Raw genomic sequence first — 20293 nt, 5'->3', positions numbered from 1 at the left:
TTTTAAGGGGCGCCTAGGTGGCTCAGTGGGTTAAAGCCTCTGCCTTCGGCTCAGGTCATGATCCCAGGGTCCTGGGATTGAGCCCCGAGTCGGGCTCTCTGCTCCGCAGGGAGCCTGCTTCCTCCCCTCTCTCTCTCTGCCTGCCTCTCTGCCTACTTGTGCTCTCTCTCTCTGTCAAATAAATAAAATCTTCCAAAAAAAAAATTTTTTTTTAAAAGTAAAGCATTTTATGAAACTTCCACACACACACAAAAAAAATCACTGAATTTTCACAAAAAAACGGAGCAAAAGTACACTTTTCTATAAAATTTCATACTCATCTACTTCACTAAAACATCAAGGTCAAAAACAGATATGGCAGGAAAATATTTCTCTCCTAAGTTATGAAAAATCAGGAGGGATCTGAAAACATCCTCTTAATTTATCTTCATTACTAACATTCTTATTTGTAGTATAATAATTAAAGAGCTATTTACTGACTATACCCATAAGAACCCAACTCTCCAGTCTAAAGTAAAATCAGTAATCCCTATTGAACACTATACTGGAATTCACATATTAACATAAATATTACAAGAGAGATTTAGTATCTCAATATGAATTCAGCAATTCCACTTCTAGGTATATACCCAAAAGAACCAGAAGAAGAAAGAGATATTTCCCACATTATTCATAGCAGTATTATTCACAACAGCCAAAAGGTGAAAAAACCCACATATCCAACAGACAAATAGATAAACACAATGTAGTATTATAAACAAAATGGACTCCTATTCAGCCATAAAAAAGGAATGAACTTCTGATACAAGCTACAACATGGAAGAACCTTGATGACATTATGCTGAGTGAAATAAGCCCAGATGCAAAAGAACAAAAAGACTATATGACTGAGGGGCGCCTGGGTGGCTCAGTGGGTTAAAGCCTCTGCCTTCGGCTCAGGTCATGATCTCAGAGTCCTGGGATCGAGCCCCACATCGGGATCTCTGCTCAGCAGGGAGCCTGCTTCCTCCTCTCTCTCTGCCTACTTGTAATCTCTGTCTGCCAAATAAATAAATAAAATATTTAAAAAAAAAAAAAAAAGACTGTATGACTGAAATTATTTAAGGTACCTGGAATAGGCAAATTGATAGTAGAATTGAGGGAAAGATGGGGAATTTTTACTGGGTACAGGAGGCACCTGGCTAGTTCAGTCAGTGAAGCATGAGACTATTGATCTCAGAGTTGTGGCTTCAAATCTTATACTGGGTGTCGCAATTACTTAAAAGTTTTTAAAAATAAAAAAAAAAAGAAAGAAAGGAAGGAAGGAAGAAAGAAGGAAAAAGAAAAGAATAGAATAAAAGAAAAGGAAATCTGGGGATGCCTGGGTGGCTGAGTCAGTTAAGTGTCTGCCTTCGGCTCAGGTCATGATCCCAGGATTCTGGGATCAAGTCCCACATTGGGCTCCTTGCTGGGTGGGGAGCCTGCTTATCCTTCTGCCTGCACCTTCCCCTCCTTGTGCATGCATGCTCTCTGACAAGTAAATAAATAAAATATTAAAAAAAAAGAAAGAAAGAAAGAAAAAAGAAATCCATACAGGGTACAGACTTTCTGTTTGGAATGATGAAAAAGTTCTAGAAATGGATAGTAGTGTTGGGTGATGAACACCATGAATTTACTTAATGTCACAGACCTGTACACTTAATAATGGTTAAAATTAGGGCCCTGGATAGGTAAGTGGGTTGAGCATCTGACTCTTGGTTACAGGTCAGGTCATGATCTCAGGGTCCTGGGATCAAGCCCTGCATCAGGCTCCTCACTCAGTGGAGAGCCTGCATGAGGATTCTCTATCCCTCTATCCCTCTGAAATATTAAAAAATATTTCAGGGTGCCTGGGTGGCTCTTTTGGTTAAGCAACTCTGGATTTCAGTTCAGATCATGCTTTTGTGGTTGTGGGATCAAGCCCTGAGTCCAGCCTCATGCTGAGTCTGCTTCAGATTTGCTCTCCCTTTCTCTGCTTCTCCCCCAATTCATGTGCGCTCATGCTCTAGCTCTCTCAAATAAATCTTTAAAAGATATATTAAAGGGGTGCCTTTAATATATGAGATTATATCTCATATATAAGATATAACGGTGGCTCACTGGGTTAAGCCTCTGCCTTTGGCCTGGGTCATGATCTCAGGGTCCTGGGATCCGAGTCCCGCATCAGGCTCTCTGCTTGGCATGGAGCCTGCTTCCCCCTCTCTCTCTGCCTGCCTCTCTGCCTACTTGTGATCTCTCTCTGTATCAAATAAATAGATAAAATCTTAAAAAAAAAAAAAAAAAAGATATATTAAAAAAATGCTTGGGGCACCTGGGTGGCTCAGTTAAGCATCTGTCTACCTTTGGCTCAGGTTAGGATTGAGCCCCACATGGGGCTCCCTGCTCAGTGGGGACTCTGCTTCTCCCTCTCCCTCTGCCCCTCCCCCCCTCCCCCCTGCTCATGCTCTCTCTAATAAAATCTTAAAAAAAAAAAAAAAAGGTTAAAATGCTGTATTTTCCACAGTAAAAAATGGCCTAAAAATTCCCAGCATGAAATATTACTCGTATTTCTAGAATATGCCACATGAATTATTATATAGACTATCTAACAAATGAATATACCATCATCATCTTCTAAGCTCCATTTTTTCCCTTGTTTCATCTCTTCAATTTCTTTTTTCAGTTCCCCTATGTTTTCCATGGCCTTTTTACGTTGCTCTTCTCGCCATTTTTCTACTCTCTCTTTTCGCTTTCTCATTTCTTCTTCCAGCTTATTCTGATCAAAGTTCTTGGGAGGAAATGAGAGATCAGAAAGAAAGATTAACAACTTTATTCCAGCAATATTCTATATAAACTCTCAAATTATATAAAAAGGAAAATGAAAAACAGCTGTATTTACAAACTCAATTTACACCAGATTTAGATCACCTTTTTTTTTTTTTTGAGTATTTATAGCAGCTTTATTTATAATAGCTCCCAAACCGATACAATTGCAGGGACACATCTTTTAAATATCTACGAATATACCAGCAAACAATAAAAATCATCTTCAACTAAGAAAGCAGACTTCAAACGTGATTAATCTCATTTTAATTTCAGGCAAGATGCAAACATGAATCCACTTTCTTCCTAAAATGAGAAACTAGATGAATTAATAAGCATAATTCCCCAGTTATTAGTTATTCTCAAGTTTAAATCCTCTACACTCCTCAAAGACTGCCTCCATGAAAAAGAAATTTTCTATTACAAATCAGTGAGTAAGTGGGGCGCCTGGGTGGCTTCAGTGGGTTAAAGCCTCTGCCTCTGGCTCAGGTCGTGATCCCAGGGTCCTGGGATCAAGCCCCGCATGAGGCTCTCTGCTCAGTGGGGAGCCTGCTTCCCTTCCTCTCTCTCTACCTGCCTCTCTGCCTATTTGTGATCTCTGTCAAATAAATAAATAAAATCTTAAAAAAAAAAATTAGTGAGTAAGTGAAAGCTATTTATCAACACGATTAAAAAGTTTTGGTCTTGGGGCGCCTGGGTGGTTCAGCGGGTTAAAGCCTCTGCCTTCGGCTCAGGTCATGATCTCAGGGTCCTGGGATCGAGCCCCGCATCGGGCTCTCTGCTCAGCGGAGAACCTGCTTCCTCCTCTCTCTCTGCCTGCCTCTCTGCCTGCTTGTGATCTCTCTCTGTCAAATAAATAAATAAAAAATCTTTAAAAAAAAAAAAAAAGTTTTGGTCTTTTGGTCTTTAGGTCTAAGTTTCCTAGAAACAGCCATTCCAAAGACTTTATCAAGATGATTAATGATACTTTGAAAAAGAGGGGTGTGTGGTTAGCTCAGTGGATTAAAGCCTCTGCCTTCAGCTCAGGTCGTGATCCCAGGGTCCTGGGATTGAGCCCCACATCGGGCTCTCTGCTTGGCTGGGAGCCTGTTTCCCCCACACCCACCTGCCTCTCTGCCTACTTGTGATCTCTGTCCATCAGATAAATAAATAAAATCTTTAAATAAATAAATAAATAATACTCTGAAAAGGAGAAAGCAAACCATTTTCATAACCCTAAGCAGGAACTCAATGATTAAACATCGTAAAAATAAAAAACTGACTTATGCTGGGGTGTCTGGGTGGGTCAGCCTGTTAAATGTCTGACTTTGATTCAGGTCATGATCTTAGGATGGTGGGACTGAGTTCTGCTGTGGGCTTTCTGATCAGTGGGGAGTCTGCTTGTCCCTCTCCATCTGCCCCCCCTCAGCTTGTGCTCTGTCTCTCTCACGAATAAATAAAATCTTAAAAAAAAATCTACATATGCTATCATTATAGATATGGAAATACTACATCAAAAAACAGTCAAAGAAAATACCACAAAATTTTAATGGTGACATGAAACTAATATAACACTGGATGTTAAATACCCTGGAATTAAAGTTAAAAACTTAACTAAAGGGGCATATGGGTGGCTCAGTCATTAAGCATCTGCCTTTGGCTCAGGTCATGATCCCAGGGTCCTGGAATTGAGCCCCACATCAGGCTCCCTCCTCAGCAGGAAGCCTACTTCTCCCTCTCCCGTTCTCCCTGCTTCTGTTCCCTCTCTCACTGTGTATGTCTCTCTCTGTCAAATAAATAAAATCTTAAAAAAAAAAAAAAATTAAAACAAAAATAAAACTTAGGGCACCTGGCTGGCTCACTCAGAAGAACATGTGACTCTTTTTTTTTTTTTTTTTTTTTTTAAAGATTTTATTTATTTATTTGTCAGAGAGAGAGAGGGAGAGAGAGCGAGCACAGGCAGACAGAGTGGCAGGCAGAGGCAGAGGGAGAAGCAGGCTCCCCGCTGAGCAAGGAGCCCGATGTGGGACTCGATCCCAGGACGCTGGGATCATGACCTGAGCCGAAGGCAGCTGCTTAACCAACTGAGCCACCCAGGCGTCCCGAACATGTGACTCTTAATCTTAGGGTCATGAGATGAGTATAGACCCACCCTGGGTGAAGAGATTACTTAAATATATAAACTTTAAGAAAAAAAAAAGTTATACCACTCTTTTGGAGGGCATTTTGATCCTATTTGTCAAAATGTTAAATACATATACCCACTGACAAAGCCATTTCATTGATACCAATTCACCCTACATTCACAAAAGACATGTGTAAAAGGATTCACACACCACTGTTCACAATGAAGACTGAAAATAACCTAAATATCCATCAAAGGTGATTTCCTTACTTTGTTTCAACAGAACACCATGCAGGCATTAAAAACAATGAGCTAGGGGCGCCTGGGTGGCTCAGTGGGTTAAGCCGCTGCCTTCGGCTCAGGTCATGATCTCAGAGTCCTGGGATCGAGCCCCGCATCGGGCTCTCTGCTCAGCAGGGAGCCTGCTTCCTCCTCTCTCTCTGCCTGCCTCTCTGCCTGCTTGTGACCTCTCTGTCAAATAAATAAATAAAATCTTTAAAAAAAAAAACAAAAAAAAAAAAACAATGAGCTATATCTATATATGCAGTTTCAGAAGATCTCCAATATATAACAAATGAAAACAACAAGGCATGCTATTTAAGTTGGATGTTGGGAATACTGCTGTGTATTCTTCTTCAGACCTTATATATTGAAAAAATAGAACACAATTTAAAAATGAACAAAAGCAGGGCACCTGGCTGGCTCAGTCAGTGGAACCTGCAACTCATGATCTGGGGGCTGAGTTTGAATCCCACATCAGGAGTAGAGATTACTTCATAAAAAATAAATAAATAAATAAAAGAAGGAACAAAAGCAAGGTACAAAATAGCACACATAGCATGATCACCTTTTGTTAAGTAAAAACAGATCATGTATATAAATATGCAATATTTTTGAGAAATAACTCCTCTAATAGGGACAGTTTTTACTTTATCTCTTTTTTGGTTTTTGTTTTTTACATACTATCATTTAAAAATAAAAATAGGGATGCCTGGGCGGCTCAGCTGGTTAAGCATCTGCCTTTAGCTCAGGTCATAATCCCAATGTCATGGGGTCAAACCCGATCAGCCTCCCTGCTCAACAGAGTCTGCTTTTCCCTCTCCCTCTGCTGTTCCCCCTGCTTGTACTCTCTTACTCTTTCTCAAAAAAAGAAATAAAGTCTTTAAAAATAAATTAATAAAATAAAAATAAAAAATATATAGGGGACCTAGCTGGCTCAGTCGGTACAGCATGGGGCCCTTGATCTCAGGGTTGTGAGCTCAAGCCCCATGTTGGATATGGAGCCTACTTAAAAATAAACAAACAAAATTAAATATATAGCAATAAAAATCCCCGACAGTTTGTGATCACAGAAACAAATATGATAATATATAATTATTTAGTTAGTAAACATACGCCAGCATCTTTTTCTTTTTCATCTTCCTTGTCATCTTTGTCTTTTTTCTTCTCTTTAGAACTTTCCCCACTATCTGTTTTCTCTTTGGACCTAGACCTACCAAAAAAGAGAAAAAGAAACATCATTTATTTGTGCTTAGAAACATTCACATCTAAAATACATTTAAAGGGGGCGCCTGGGTGGCTCAGTCAGTTAAGGGTCTAACTCTGACTTTGGCTCAGGTTGTGATCTCAGAGTCATCAGGCTCTGTGCTGAGCATGGAGGCTGCTTAAGATTCTTTCCCTCTGTCCCTTCCACGCACCCACTCACAAGGGCTCGCTCTCTCTCTCAAAAATAAAATAAATAAATAAAATGAAGTAAAATAAGATACATTTAAAGACTTACATTTTACTTTTTGGGTAAGAAATTTCCAAAAGTCAACTTAACTTTTATATTAATAAACACCTTGGAAATATGACAAATATTAAATCCTTTAACATTAATTACAAATATTAAATAGTTGGCAATCTAGCCAAGAAAAAGTAGACATATCATATAAAAATGAAAAAAATTTAAATAGGAGAGGTAAAATTTAACACAGAGAAATTTACCAAAACATTAACATTCTCCAAGATAATTTTTCATTAACTCATTTAAAAATTAATAATGTTTAAGGGGCCTGGGTTGCTCAGTCGGTTAAGCATCTGCCTTTGGCTCAGGTTATGATCACAGCGGCCGGGGATTAAGTCCTACATCTGGCTCCTTGATGAGCACAAAGTCTGCTTCTCCCTCTCCCTCTCCCTACACACTCTCCCTCTCTCTCTCAAATAAGTAAAATCGTAAAAAAATTTAAAAAAATTAAAAAGTAAAAAATAGGGGCGCCTGGGTGGCTCAGAGGGTTAAAGCCTCTGCCTTCAGCTCAGGTCATGATCCCAGGGTTCTGGGATCGAGCCCCGCATCGGGCTCTCTGCTCAGAAGGGAGCCCGCTTCCTCCTCTCTCTCTGCCTGCCTCTCTGCTTACTTGTGATCTCTGTCTGTCCAATAAATAAATAAAATCTTAAAAAAAAAAAAAAAGTAAAAAATAACATTTAAAACCCCAACAGGCCTATTTCACCCCTATGTTTGGTATCTTTTTTTTTTTTTTTTTTAAAGATTTTATTTAGTTATTGGACAGACAGAGATCACAAGTAGGCAGAGAGGCAGGCAGAGAGAGAGAGGAAGGGAAGCAGGCTCTCCGCTGAGCAGAGAGCCCGATGTGGGGCTCAATCCCAGGACCCTGAGACCGTGACCTGAGCCGAAGGCAGAGGCTTAACCCACTGAGCCACCCAGGCGCCCCTGGTATCTTGTAAGTAAAAAAAATTTCTTGGGCCGCCTAGGTGGCTCAGTTGGTTAAGCATCTGCCTTCAGCTCAGGTCATGATATCAGTGTCCTGGGATCGAGGCCCGAATCTTCAGTGGGGAGTCTGCATCTACCTCTCCCTTGTACCCCTCCCCTTGGTCATGATCGTTTGCGCTCTCTCTCAAATTGAGTAAATAGCCTTAAAAAAAATACTTAATTTGAATGCTATCAATTCAGTCTTCTTTTTCCCCTTTTTAAAGAAACTGGTGCTTTTTAAACCTTCCAGATTTGATGAAGATATCCACAGGTCAAGAATATATTCTCTAGTATAAACTTCTAAAAAGTTTACAATTATGCCATCGATTTGGTCTTTTATCTGCTTTTATGTACAGAATGATGTAGGTCGTCCTATTTCATTATATGGTAGCAAATGACACTAGTAGTAGCACTTATTATTATTATTTTTTTGGTGTAGGCTCCACACTAAGCTTGAACTCACAATCCTAAGATCAAGACCTGAGCTGATCAAGAGTCTGATGTTTTGGGGTGCCTGGGTGGCTCAGTGGGTTAAGCCTCTGCCTTTGGCTCAGGTCATGGTCTCGGGGTTCTGGGATCGAGCTCTGCATCAGGCTCTCTGCTCAGCAGGTAGCCTGTTTCCCCTTCTCCCTCTGCCTGCTTTCTGCCTACTTGTGCTCTCTCTGTAAAATAAAATCTTTAAAAAAAAAAGTGTCTGACATCCTACTGACAGCCACCCAGGCATTCCCACCACCCCAAGTACTACTTACTGAAAGAACTTTTCCCCACTAATTACACTGTCACCACTGTCATTTGTTAAGTGACCATATACATGGGATCTTCTTCTGGGCTCTTTACGTGGTTCCACTGATCTATTTGTCTACACCAAAACCACACTTAATTTGGACAACTTTATGACAAGTTTCAGTATCTGGTAAAGCAAGCCCTCCTGTCTTGTTCTTCAAGACAGTTTATGCCCTTGCATTTCTAATTTTACAATCAGTTTGTGAAATACTTTTCTATATGCTAGGCATTTTTAACATGAATATGTTTTGACACTAATAAAATGCTTTTCTCTAAATCTACTTAGATAACCATGACTTTTCTCCTTGAATCTTATTAATATAAAGAATTAAACTGACTGATTTTACTCTCTTCATTTTTTTTTAAAGATTTTATTTATTTATTTGCAAGAGACAAAGTATGAAAGAGGGGAGGGTTAGAGAGAGAAGCAGACTCCCCGTTGAGCAGGGAGCCCCATGTAGGACTCAATCCTGGGACTCCAGGATCATGACCTGAGGTGAAGGCAGTCACTTAACCAACTGAGCCACCCCAGACACCCTCTCTCCTTTTTTTAGAAGATTTTATTTATTCATTTGAGAGACAGCACAAGTAGGGGGAGGAGCAGAGGGAGAAAGAAGCAAATCCCCTTGCTAAGCAGGGAGCCTGCCATGGGGCTCAAATCCCAGGACCCTAGGATCATGACTTGAGCTAAAGGTAGACACTCAATTGACTGAGCCACCCAGGCGCCCCTATACTGACTGATTTTCTTATGTTAAACCAACCTTCCATTCCTGAATAAATCCACATAGTTCATAATTATTTTCTTTACATATTTTTTGATTCAGTATAATAGTCTTTATATTTAGATTAAATAAAGCCTATAGTTATCTTTTCTCATACTGTCCTTCTCAGGTTTTAATATCTATGTTCTTCTCAATACATAACATGAATTAAGAAATATTTTTTCAGGGACGCCTGGGTGGCTCAGTTGGTTGAGCGGTTGCCTTAGGCTTGGGTCATGATCCCAGCAACCTGGGATCGACTCCCACATGGGGCTCCTTGCTCGGCAGGGAGCCTGCTTTGTCCTCTGCCTCCGCCTGCCACTCTGTCTGCCTGTGCTCGCTCTCTCTTTCTCTCTCTAATAAATAAATAAATAAAATCTTTAAAAAAAAAAGAAAAAGAAATGTTTTTTCATTAAGTCTCTGTTCATCAAAAGTATCATAACAGGGGCGCCTGGGTGGCTCAGTGGGTTAAAGCCTCTGCCTTCAGCTCAGGTCATGATCCCAGGGTCCTGGGATCGAGCCCCACATCGGGCTCTCTGCTCGGCAAGGAGCCCGCTTCCTCCTCTCTCTCTCTGCCTGCCTCGCTGCCTACCTGTGATCTCTGTCAAATAAAAAAAATATATATATATTAAAAAAAAAAAAGTATCATAACAGAGTAAAAAGACAAGCCACAGAGTAAAAGAATATATGTGCCATTCATATAAATGACAATCAACAACCAGCAAGCGTATTTAAAAACAACAAAACCTCCTACAAGTCAATTTTTAAGGAAACAACTCAACAGGAAAATAAGCAAAAGATTTTAACATATTTCAGAAAAGAAGAAATCCAAATGACCAAAGAACATATGAAGTTCAACCTCACTGGTCATCAGAGAAATACAAATTAAAGCCACAACAATACTGGTATGTCTAACCAATTAACAAAAATTAATAGGACTGACTACCAAATACTGGGGAGAGTATGGAGCAACACAATGATACTGGTCAATCGGAATACAATCAGTATACCTCCTCTGGAAAGCATTTGGGATTATTCAATAAAAATGAAGCTACACTGGGTGGCTGGGTTGCTCAGTCAGTTGACTGCGCGACTCTTGACTTCAGCTCAGGTCAAGATCTCAGGCTTGTGATCACGCCATGCTGGGCTCCACACTCACCAGGGCATCTACTGCAGATTCTCTCTCTCTGCCCTCCCCCTGCTCGCATGCCTTGCACTCACTCTCTACCTCAAATAAATCTTTAAAAAAAACAGTAAAGCTATGTTTATTCTATAACCATATAATTTCACTCCTAGATACACACCCTAGGGAAACTCAAGCACATGTATACCAAGACACATATATAAAAATACTCAAAATACCCTAAAAGTCAAAAGAACCCAAATCCTCACCTCAGTAGAACAGATAAATAGCTGTATACTTATACCACCAAATAGTACTCAGGAGTGAAAATGTACTGTTATAAGCAACATGGATGACTCTCAAACAATGATCAACAAAGATACAAAAGAATATGGAACTCATTCAAGTAAAGTTAAAAAACATATAAACCTTAACTATTCTTTTTCCAGATGTGAACACAAGTGTAAAACTCTTAAGAAAGACAAAGAAATTACAAGTATAAACGTCAGGAGTGGTTTTATCTAGGGTAGTAGAGAGCTGGAATTATAGAAAGAACATGGAGGGTTTCTGGAGATACTGATATGTTTTATTTCTTTTCTTTTTTTTTAGGTTTTATTTATTTGTCAGAAAGAGAGCACAAGCAGGAGCAACAGCAGGCAGAGCAGGCAAAGGGAGAAGCAGGCTTCCAAAGGAGCCTGAGGCTGAACTTGATCCCAGGACCCTGGAATCATGACCTGAGCCAAAGGCAGATGCTTAACTAACTAAGCCACCCAGGCATCCTAACATGTTGTATTTCTTTTCTTTTTTTTTTTTTTTTTAAGATTTTATTTATTTATTTGACAGACAGAGATCACAAGTAGGCAGAGAGGCAGGCAGAGAGAGAGGAGGAAGCAGGCTCCCTGCTGAGCAGAGAGCCCGACGCGGGGCTCGATCCCAGGACCCGGGGACCCTGGGACCATGACCTGAGCCGAAGGCAGAGGCTTTAACCCACTGAGCCACCCAGGCGCCCCACATGTTGTATTTCTTATCCTTGGTGGTGGTTACATGGATATTGCTTTATAATTATTTAATAAACTGCATGTTTGGTGTGCCTGGGTGGCTCAGTGGGTTAAAGCCTCTGCCTTCGGCTCGGGTCATGATCTCAGGGTCCTGGGATCGAGCCCCGCATCGGGCTCTCTGCTCGGCGGGGAGCCTGCTTCCTCCTCTCTGCCTGCCTCTCTGCCTATTGTGATCTCTGTCTGTCAAATAAATAAAAATCTTTAAAAAAAAAAATAAAAAATAAAATAAACTGCATGTTTACATTTCATTCACTTTTCCGAATTTATATTTTACTTTTAACTCAAAATAATCCCACTGGGCATTATTACACCAAACTCGGTAAAATAAAAGTAAAATTTATAAATTTTTTTTTTAAAGATTTTATTTATTTATTTGATAGATAGAGATCACAAGTAGGCAGAGAGGCAGGCAGAGAGAGAGGAAGAGGCAGGCTCCCCGCCGAGCAGAGAGCCCGACGCGGGGCTCAATCCCAGGACCCTGGGACCATGACCTGAGCCGAAGGCAGAGGCTTTAACCCACTGAGCCACCCAGGCGCCCCAAAAGTAAAATTTATAAAATAAAATTAATGACATGAGGAAAACACTCATGAATAATATGAATAATATACAGAACACAAATACAAATTCATATATCAACTATGTCACCACTTCAGAAACAACCAAAGAATAAATCATTGAAAAGAGAAATATAAAGAGTAAACATGTTATGTCTAATAGATATACCTTGAAATTGAAGGGTATTGGCATCCTAAGGAAACATGTACATTTAACTTAACACAAGCAAAGTTCATACCTATCCTGAAGAGCAATTCAGCAATTCACATCATGAGTTAAAAAGTTATCTGCCAACCAGTGTCAGAAATGCTAAGAACATCATTTCAAAGGAAAAACAGAGTTCCCAAAAAGATGTTCATACAATATATTCCTGACCATTAACAATAGGTATCAAATAAGAGAACAGTGTATTATGAATGTTAAAACTAACTGAATCTACTATTTCCAACTGAATTACAAGCCTCATAAACTATTAAAATTTTTTAAAAATTTTAAAAATAAAAATAAATAAAATAGGGATGACTAGGTGGCTCAGTCCGTTAAGCCACTGCCTTCAGCTCAGGTCATGATCCCAGGGTCCTGGGATCAAGTCCCGCATTGGGCTCCTTGCTTGGCAGTGAGCTTGCCTCTCTCTCTGCCTGCCTCCCACTCTACCTGCTCGTGCACTCTTGCGCGCTCTCTCTCTCTCTCTCTCTCTCTCTGACAAATAAATAAATAAATAAAAAATCTTTAAATAAATAAATTAAATTAAATTCAACCAACCAGTTGATGGTAGAGCTAGTCAGTAATTATTTATAAAGATTTCTTTAAAAAAAGGAAGGAAAAGGGAAGAGTCAGTTCCCAAACTACATGAGATACAGTCCAATGATAACATCACCTATTCTCAGCTTTCTTGCTTTTATTGCCAGGACTGGAGGATCTGGATCGCCGGCCTCGGCTTCTACTCCTCGAGCGTCTCCTGTCTCGACTTCGAGATCTTCTTCGCTCTCGACTTCTCTCTCTCTCTCTACTTCTGGAACGCCTGAAAGGAAGACACTTTTCATTCATTCTATGACCAAGTAGTATTACTTTAGATAATGGTTCTGTACTGTGTTGAAAGAAGCTTCTTAACCATTACCATTATTATTATTTTTTAAGAGTTTATTTATTTATTTGACAGAGATCACAAGCAGGCAGAGAGGCAGGCAGAGAGAGAGGAAGGGAAGCAGGCTCCCTGCCGAGCAGAGAGCCAACGCGGGGCTCGATCCCAGGACCCCGAGACCATGACCCGAGCCGAAGGCAGAGGTTTTAACCCACTGAGCCACCCAGGCGCCCCAACCATTACCGTTATTAAAAGCTGAGATTTCAATTAATCATCAAATCAGATAAAAAAGGAACAAGTAAAGTCAATTCTTAGAAGTGGTTAATAAAAAAGTGAGGATACTAATTCCAAAATGATATTTGTTGGAAAAAAAAAACAGCAAATCTGTGATAATAAATGTCTTTGTGGGGGACCTGGGTGGCTCAGTGGTTAAGCCTCTGCCTTCGGCTCGGGTCATGATCTCAGGGTCCTGGGATCGAGCCCCGCATCGGGCTCTCTGCTCTGCGGGGAGCCTGCTTCCTCCTTTCTCTCTCTCTCTCTGCCTGCCTCTTCACTCACTTGTGATCTCTGTCAAATAAATAAAATCTTAAAAAAAAATAAATAAATAAATAAATGTCTTTGTGAAATCTACGGTCTACAGTAGAAAAATCTAAATTTCAAAGCCAAAACTTAAGTATAAGGATGGGTACAATGGGGCTATGGAAGAACACAGATATGAAGACCAGGAGATAATTTCCATTCTAGAGCTGACGGTGACATGACATAGGGCAGATCAACTCTCTGCGTCACAGTTTCCTCATCTATATAACATGGAGACTCCACTTAGATAATCTCAAAATCCTTCTTGCTCTAAAACCTTGTGATTCTACTTTCACTCCTAAAAGTCAAAGACCAAATCTTAAAAAAAACAATTTCACTTAATACATACGTGAATGGGGGCGCCTGGGTGGCTCAGTGGGTTAAGCCTCTGCCTACGGCTCAGGTCATGATCTCGGGGTCCTGGGATCGAGCCCCACTGATCGAGCTCAGTGGGGAGTCTGCTCCCCCCATCTCTCTTGCCTGCCTCTCTGCCTACTTGTGATCTCTGTCTGTCAAATAAATAAATAAAATCTTTAAAAAAAAATACATGCTTGAATGAATTATATGAAACTGTTCCTGGGACCACATAATATGAAACTAAGTCAGCACTATCCACATTTTCATAGATGAGTATTCTCCCTGAGCACCGTAATATTTCCGCAATTTCTTCTTCCAATGTTTGCAAAAGAGTTTTTTCTGTGATCAGTTCACAGCACCTGTACAGCCTTGTCTTCTTTCCTATTATAATAAGAAACTTATCAAATAACTTTTTGGTGTGGGGAAGATTATTTTTATTTACAATGTTTTCCACCTCTACAAAGGTTACATATAGCTGCTTGACTGGTGCCAAGCAATATGTAAGCAAGTAAAAGTAAAATAAAAATTAGGAGGTCCTTTTATTCAAAATAGTTTTTTTTTTAAAGAGTGTCAAACAGGGACACTTGACTAGTGCAACTCTTGATCTTGAAGTTGTAAGTTCAAGCCCCAAGCTGCGTGTGAGCTTAATTAAAAATAAAATGCTTAAAATAAATAAATAAATAAATAGAATCTTCTTTAGAAATTAGGGGCGCTTGGGTGGCTCAGTGGGTTAAAGCCTCTGTTTTCGGCTCAGGTCATGATCCCAGGGTCCTGGGATCGAGCCCCGCATCGGGCTCTCTGCTCAGCAGGGAGCCTGCTTCTTCCTCTCTCTCTGCCTGCCTCTCTGCCTACTTGTGATCTCTGTCTGTCAAATAAATTAAAAAAAAAAAAAAGAAAAAGAAATTTAAAAAAGGGGGAGTTGAGAGGGTCCCTGATTTGCTCATCAGTAGGGCACGCAACTCTTGATCTCAGGGTTTTAAGTTTGAGCCCCACGTTGGGTAGAGAGATTACTTAAAAATAAAAAGCTTTAGGGGCGCCTGGGTGGCTCAGTGGGTTAAAGCCTCTGCCTTCAGCTTAGGTCATGACCCCGGGGTTCTGGGATTGAGCCCTGAATCGGGCTCTCTGCTCAGCAGGGAGCCTGCTTCCTCCTTTCTCTCTGCCTGCCTCTTTGCCTACTTGTGATCTGTCAAACAAATAAATAAAATCTATAAAAAATAAATAAACGAAAAGCTTTAAAAAATACTTTTTTTTTTTAAAGTGTCAAACACCAAGCAGGGCTTGCAGATGGCTCTGCCCTTTTCCTTCTGCTGGCTTTAGTGGCTGGTCTGAACATAGTTGTCAGCTCTCTTGGGACAGAATTAGAACAGAACAATCTTGATGACATATTACCTTTGAGACTCTTTGCTCCAGGCAAAGCACCTCTGGACCTGATCAAATGAGCTGGGGTCAAAGCAGAGTGCCCACCAAAGGCCATTAAATTCCAGTCCAAGTCATACTTTTGAACAAGCCCAATTTAGCTGAGAAGGCCCAATTTATCATGAGTATTTAGGAGACCGTCTTACCTCAGGCGCTTCCGGTCTCTTGACCGAGATCTTCTTTTATCTCTGCTTCGAGACCTCTCTCTCCTCCTATCTCTATCTCTGCTTCTAGAACGTCTATCATCTCCACGTTTACTTCTTTTGTCTGAGGGTGAGCGACTTCTAGAACGACTTCCAGAGCGCCCCCTTGATGCTGATCGCTTCCGATAGTGGCTAGAAGGTTAAGTTCAAGATTAAGTTTAGCAAACACAGGTAGCTTCTATTATATTTTAATTAATCACATTTTCCTAAAAGATCTCAGCAAATTAAACACTGAAAGGCCTTTTTGTTCATCAACTCTTAAAATTAGGGGGAAGTAATGACCCCTGCAGCTACAGTCCACATAGACAGGGAAAAACTATCTTTTTATTTATTTATTTATTTATTTATTTATTTATTTGTCAGAGAGAGAGGGAGAGAGAGCAAGCACAGGCAGACAGAATGGCAGGCAGAGGCAGAAGCAGGCTCCCCGCCAAGCAAGGAGCCCGATGTGGGACTCGATCCCAGGACGCTGGGATCATGACCCGAGCCGAAGGCAGCTGCTTAACCAACTGAGCCACCCAGGCGTCCCAGGGAAAAACTATCTTGAAACGGAAGCAAGGACAGTAAAAAGAACGAACCAAACTTGCCTCAAGTAACTTGCATTCTGGTAAAGGAAGAAATGACCGACAAGTAAAGAAATAAATACACAATATATCACGTGGTACTATGGAGAGAAACTCATCAGAGTAAATGAAAGAGAAAGGGTGGCAGGTAGGAGGTTTGCTATTTTAAACTAGGTAAACTAATAAACAAACACATCAGAGGTCTGAAGAAAATCAAAGTAACCATGTAGATACAAGGGGGAGAAACTTTACAGGCAACAGGCACCACAAGTGCAAAGTTGCTGAGGAAGAAGCTTGACTGGTGTGTCTAAGGAACAGCTATGAAGGCAGATGCGGCTAGGTCTGAATGACCAAGTACCATGAGATGAGATCAGCAATACAGTAAGGCAGGAAAACATGGAGAGCTCTGTAGAGCCTTACAGGCCATTCTAAGGACTTTTTCTTTCACTCTGAGTAAGTTGAGAAGTTACTGGAAGATTCTAAGTAGAGGAGTAGTGTTACCCCACTAATATTTTTATTTATTTTTTACTTATTTTTTTCCTCACTAGTATTTTTAAAGCATTAGTCTGGCTGCTGAGGGGAGAACAAACTGAAGGAAGGCAAATGCAGAAGCAGGGAAAAGAGGTAGAATGCTATAGCAATCATCCAAGTAAGAGAGTGGTGGATGGGATGAGAATATCAAGTTTAGAGTTTCTAGGAAGTGTCAAAATCTAGGTATTTTGAAACCAGAAAGGACTGATTTAAGGATTAACTCGATGCCAAGTGTGACAGCAAGGCAGAAGGCATGGGTGTCTCTGAGATACACGGCTGGACCTAGTAGAAAGATGAAGTTGCTATTTACTAAGATGGGAAGCCTGAGGGAGAATCATATGTGGGGAAGTGGGCAATCAGGATATTAGGCATTCACATGGAGATGTATGTAGGTAGTTGAAATGTCCGTCTAGAATTCATGAAGGGCTCCACAGTCATCAGTGTACAAAGGCTACTTAAAGCAATAAACATGGATAAGATGGCTAGGGAATGAGTGCCCCTCATTATCCAAGCATCTGAAACTCAATGTGTAGAAACCCAAACTCATTACCTTTGCCTCCCCAAACCATTCATTACCACAACTTCCAGTCAGTAGTCTCAAAATATGTTATCTTCAATACTTCTCTCTTTCTACACAACCAGTAAAACACCAAGTATCACCAATTCCATCTCTGTAATTCTCTTCGTATTATATCAGCACCTCAGAGTCTGCACTGTCACTACTCCACATCAGAGCTATCTAGTTAGGACATTTTAGAAGACTCCTGGTCTTCTTGTTTCTATTCCCTGTTCCCTGAAATCTGTTTCACCCGTTGCTTCAGTGGTAATCTTCGTAAAGCAGAGTTCTGACCATATTATACAAACATACCCAAACATTTCTTAGGCAAAATCTTCAAAGGCTCTCAAATTCTTAGCTTCAAGATTTTATCTATTTTATTTATTTATTTATTTGAGAGAGAGAAAGTACCAACAGGGGGAACAGCAGAGGGAGATGGAGAAGCAGGCTCCCCACTGAACAGAGAACCTGATGCAGGGCTCAGTCCCAGGACGCTAGGATCATGACCTGAGTCGAAGACAGACGCTTAACAGCTTGAGCCACTGAAGGGCCCCTCAAATTCTTTAAATCTACAATCCAGCGACATTCTGGACCCAACTCCCTTTTAGAACCTACTTCCTACCACTTATCTTCAACCCTTCATGACACCTACATATGTAGGCAAACTGGGCTCTTTATCTATTTCTCGAACACCTTGCTCCATCCCATTTCTGAGCCTTCCATAAGTTCCTGAACCAATCTAGAGCACAAGCCATGCAGGGAGGGGAAAAGGCTAAAGAGCCAGAAGAAGCTTCCTTGTGAAGGGTCCTGAAGGATGTGCTAAAAAGTCTGACTTCATCTATGGAAGCAGTAAGAACCAACAGGGATGAAAAGAGAGGAATGACATAATCTTTACATCAGAAGTGTCACTGTGGCTGCAGTCTGAGGAACCTATTAGGAGTGCAAAGATCACAGGAAGATAATCAATTTGAGGCAAGTGTAGCAGTCTGAACACTAAATGATTAGGGCCTGGATTAAGTCAGAGAGCAGAAATGGAGACGGGGTGTAGAATCTTACTGGGTTTAGACAGTATGAGAGAAAAATTAATCAAATAAACTATCACTTCCAGGTTTCTGCTCTGGGTAGGCAGATGAACAGCAATTTAAAAGACCTGCACAGGGACGCCTGGGTGGCTCAGTTGGTTGGACGACTGTCTTCGGCTCAGGTCATGATCCCGGGGTTCCAGGATCGAGTCCCACATCGGGCTCCCAGCTCCATGGGGAGTCTGCTTCTCCCTCTGACCTTCTCCTCGCTCATGCTCTCTCTCAAATAAATAAATCAAATCTTTAAAAAAAAAAAAAATTCTAAAAGACCTGCACAAGAATTCTCTGTAAATATACAACCATTCTTTATCTTTATCCATGTGATGGTACTCAGTTTATGGATTTGCTAAATTTCATCTAGTTCTACCCTTAAGCTTTGTCCATTTCCCTAAACATTAACTGTATCTCAATAAACTACTATTACTTATTATTTATAGCCCAGATAAAAAGATCTTTCATTCACTGCTAAATACAAAGCAAATATTCATCTTTAAGATAATAACCTCAAAGTCCCAAACCCTGTTTAACAATCTAAAGTTTTGAAGAGGTATCAGAATTCTAATAAGACTTCCCAATCCAGGTGTTAAAAGGACAAAGAATACATAACAAAAAAATATGATATCTACCTGAGAAATAAATCTCCATGCAATAAGTATTTATTGCAGCCCACTAAAAGCCTAGTCACGTTCAATGTTGTAGATGATGTAAAAATATTTAGCCTCCAGCTCCTTTCAACTGATTTGGGAAAATACAAGACACGCATAAGGTACTAAAATAGACAGCAACAAGCGCCAGGGAAAGGTGGCAAACGCGAACTGGTAAGAAATTCAACGGGGATCACTAGTGACTGAGGGATCACGGAGGGCTTCGTGGAAATGGCGGGATGTGGTGCCCAATCACTGACCTCCTGGAGCGGTGGTCCCGCTCCAGGGGCTGCAACGGGCGATGGCAGTGCAGGGAACCCTGCGAGTGTCACCGGCCCAAGTACAGTCACTCCCTCGGCCGAGGTCTCCCTGCCCCCCGGGTGGCCGCGGGGAGCGCTGGCCGCACGTGGGGCCGCACCGGTTCAGGCCTGGACCCGCTGCCACAACTCCCGCCTCTTTCCCCCAGTCCCAGGAAGCCGCCCGCCCGCTCGCCCGCTAGGCGCGCCGCCTCACCGAGACTCCCGGCCCATGCTGCCGGTCGCGGGAAAAGCAGCGCCCTTCGGGACAACGCGCAGAAAAACCGCACAAAGGAGGAGGTCACGCCGCCCTCAGCTAGCCGGACGAAGAGCAGCACTACGGGGTAGCAGCAGCAGCTACAGCGGCCGCGGCCGACGAAGAGCGGCCAACGAAAACCGGACGTGCTGGCGCCCGCGGCAAAGAGGAGAAAGCGGGCGGAAGTTGCTTTCCCCATAGCGCTCCCTCTCGGCTGGAGGCCGCACAGCGCCTACCGCGCCGGAAGACGCGACCTGGGCGGGGTTTTCCCTGCGGTGCGTTGAAAGTCTGCGTTTTAGTGCAGTGGAGAAAGGCGCCTTGCCTTTCCGGGCCCTAAGAATGTCTTTCTTGGGCGACTGGGGGGCTCGGTTGGTTAAGCGTCTGCTTCCAGGGTCCTGGAATCAAGCCCCGCAGGGAGCTTGCTTCTCCCTCTCCCAACCTCCTGCATATGTGTTTCCTCTCGCTGTGTCTCTGTCAAATAAATAAAATACTTTTTAAAAATTATTAAAAAAAAAAAAAGGTCTTTCCTGCAAGGGACATTGAGGCACCATATGCATTCCCACCCCTTAACCTGAGCTGAGTGATGCTACCAACATCTCCATTCACTCTCATTCATTTATATGTATGTTACATGTGTGGGGCATGTCTTACATCCCAGGAGCTTACAAGTTAGTGGGGGATATAGACATAAGTAAAAACACAAGCAAATGTAATACAAAAGAGATTACAGCATAGGAGAGGAGTTCAGAAAGGTTCCCTGAGCATGTGACCTTTGA

The 20293-nt window shown here is 41.5% G+C and overlaps 1 protein-coding gene across 3 annotated transcripts in view; it reads right to left on the bottom strand.

Moving 5' to 3' along the window:
- Nucleotides 1–19675, bottom strand: part of DDX46 (DEAD-box helicase 46) — a 75692-nt gene extending 56017 nt beyond the window's left edge. For 2 of the 3 annotated variants that reach the window (XR_007127441.1, XM_047729946.1), the window contains exons 1-5: nt 19479–19674; nt 15533–15721; nt 12831–12974; nt 6320–6416; nt 2620–2785 (exon numbers count right to left, since the gene is read on the bottom strand). Coding sequence is in view for 2 of the 3 variants with exons in the window: in XM_047729946.1 (XP_047585902.1) it covers nt 2620–2785; nt 6320–6416; nt 12831–12974; nt 15533–15721; nt 19479–19495 (613 nt within the window). In the remaining variant the exon portion in view is untranslated. Of the gene's footprint in view, nt 1–2619; nt 2786–6319; nt 6417–12830; nt 12975–15532; nt 15722–19478 lie in introns of all 3 variants that reach the window. The other variant, XM_047729947.1, reaches the window with a different exon arrangement.
- Between the last annotated feature and the right edge of the window lie 618 nt (nt 19676–20293).

The sequence above is a fragment of the Lutra lutra genome, chromosome 5 (genome assembly GCF_902655055.1).
Source record: "Lutra lutra chromosome 5, mLutLut1.2, whole genome shotgun sequence".
NCBI lineage: Eukaryota > Metazoa > Chordata > Mammalia > Carnivora > Mustelidae > Lutra > Lutra lutra.
This window is presented reverse-complemented; position numbering and strand designations above follow the sequence as displayed.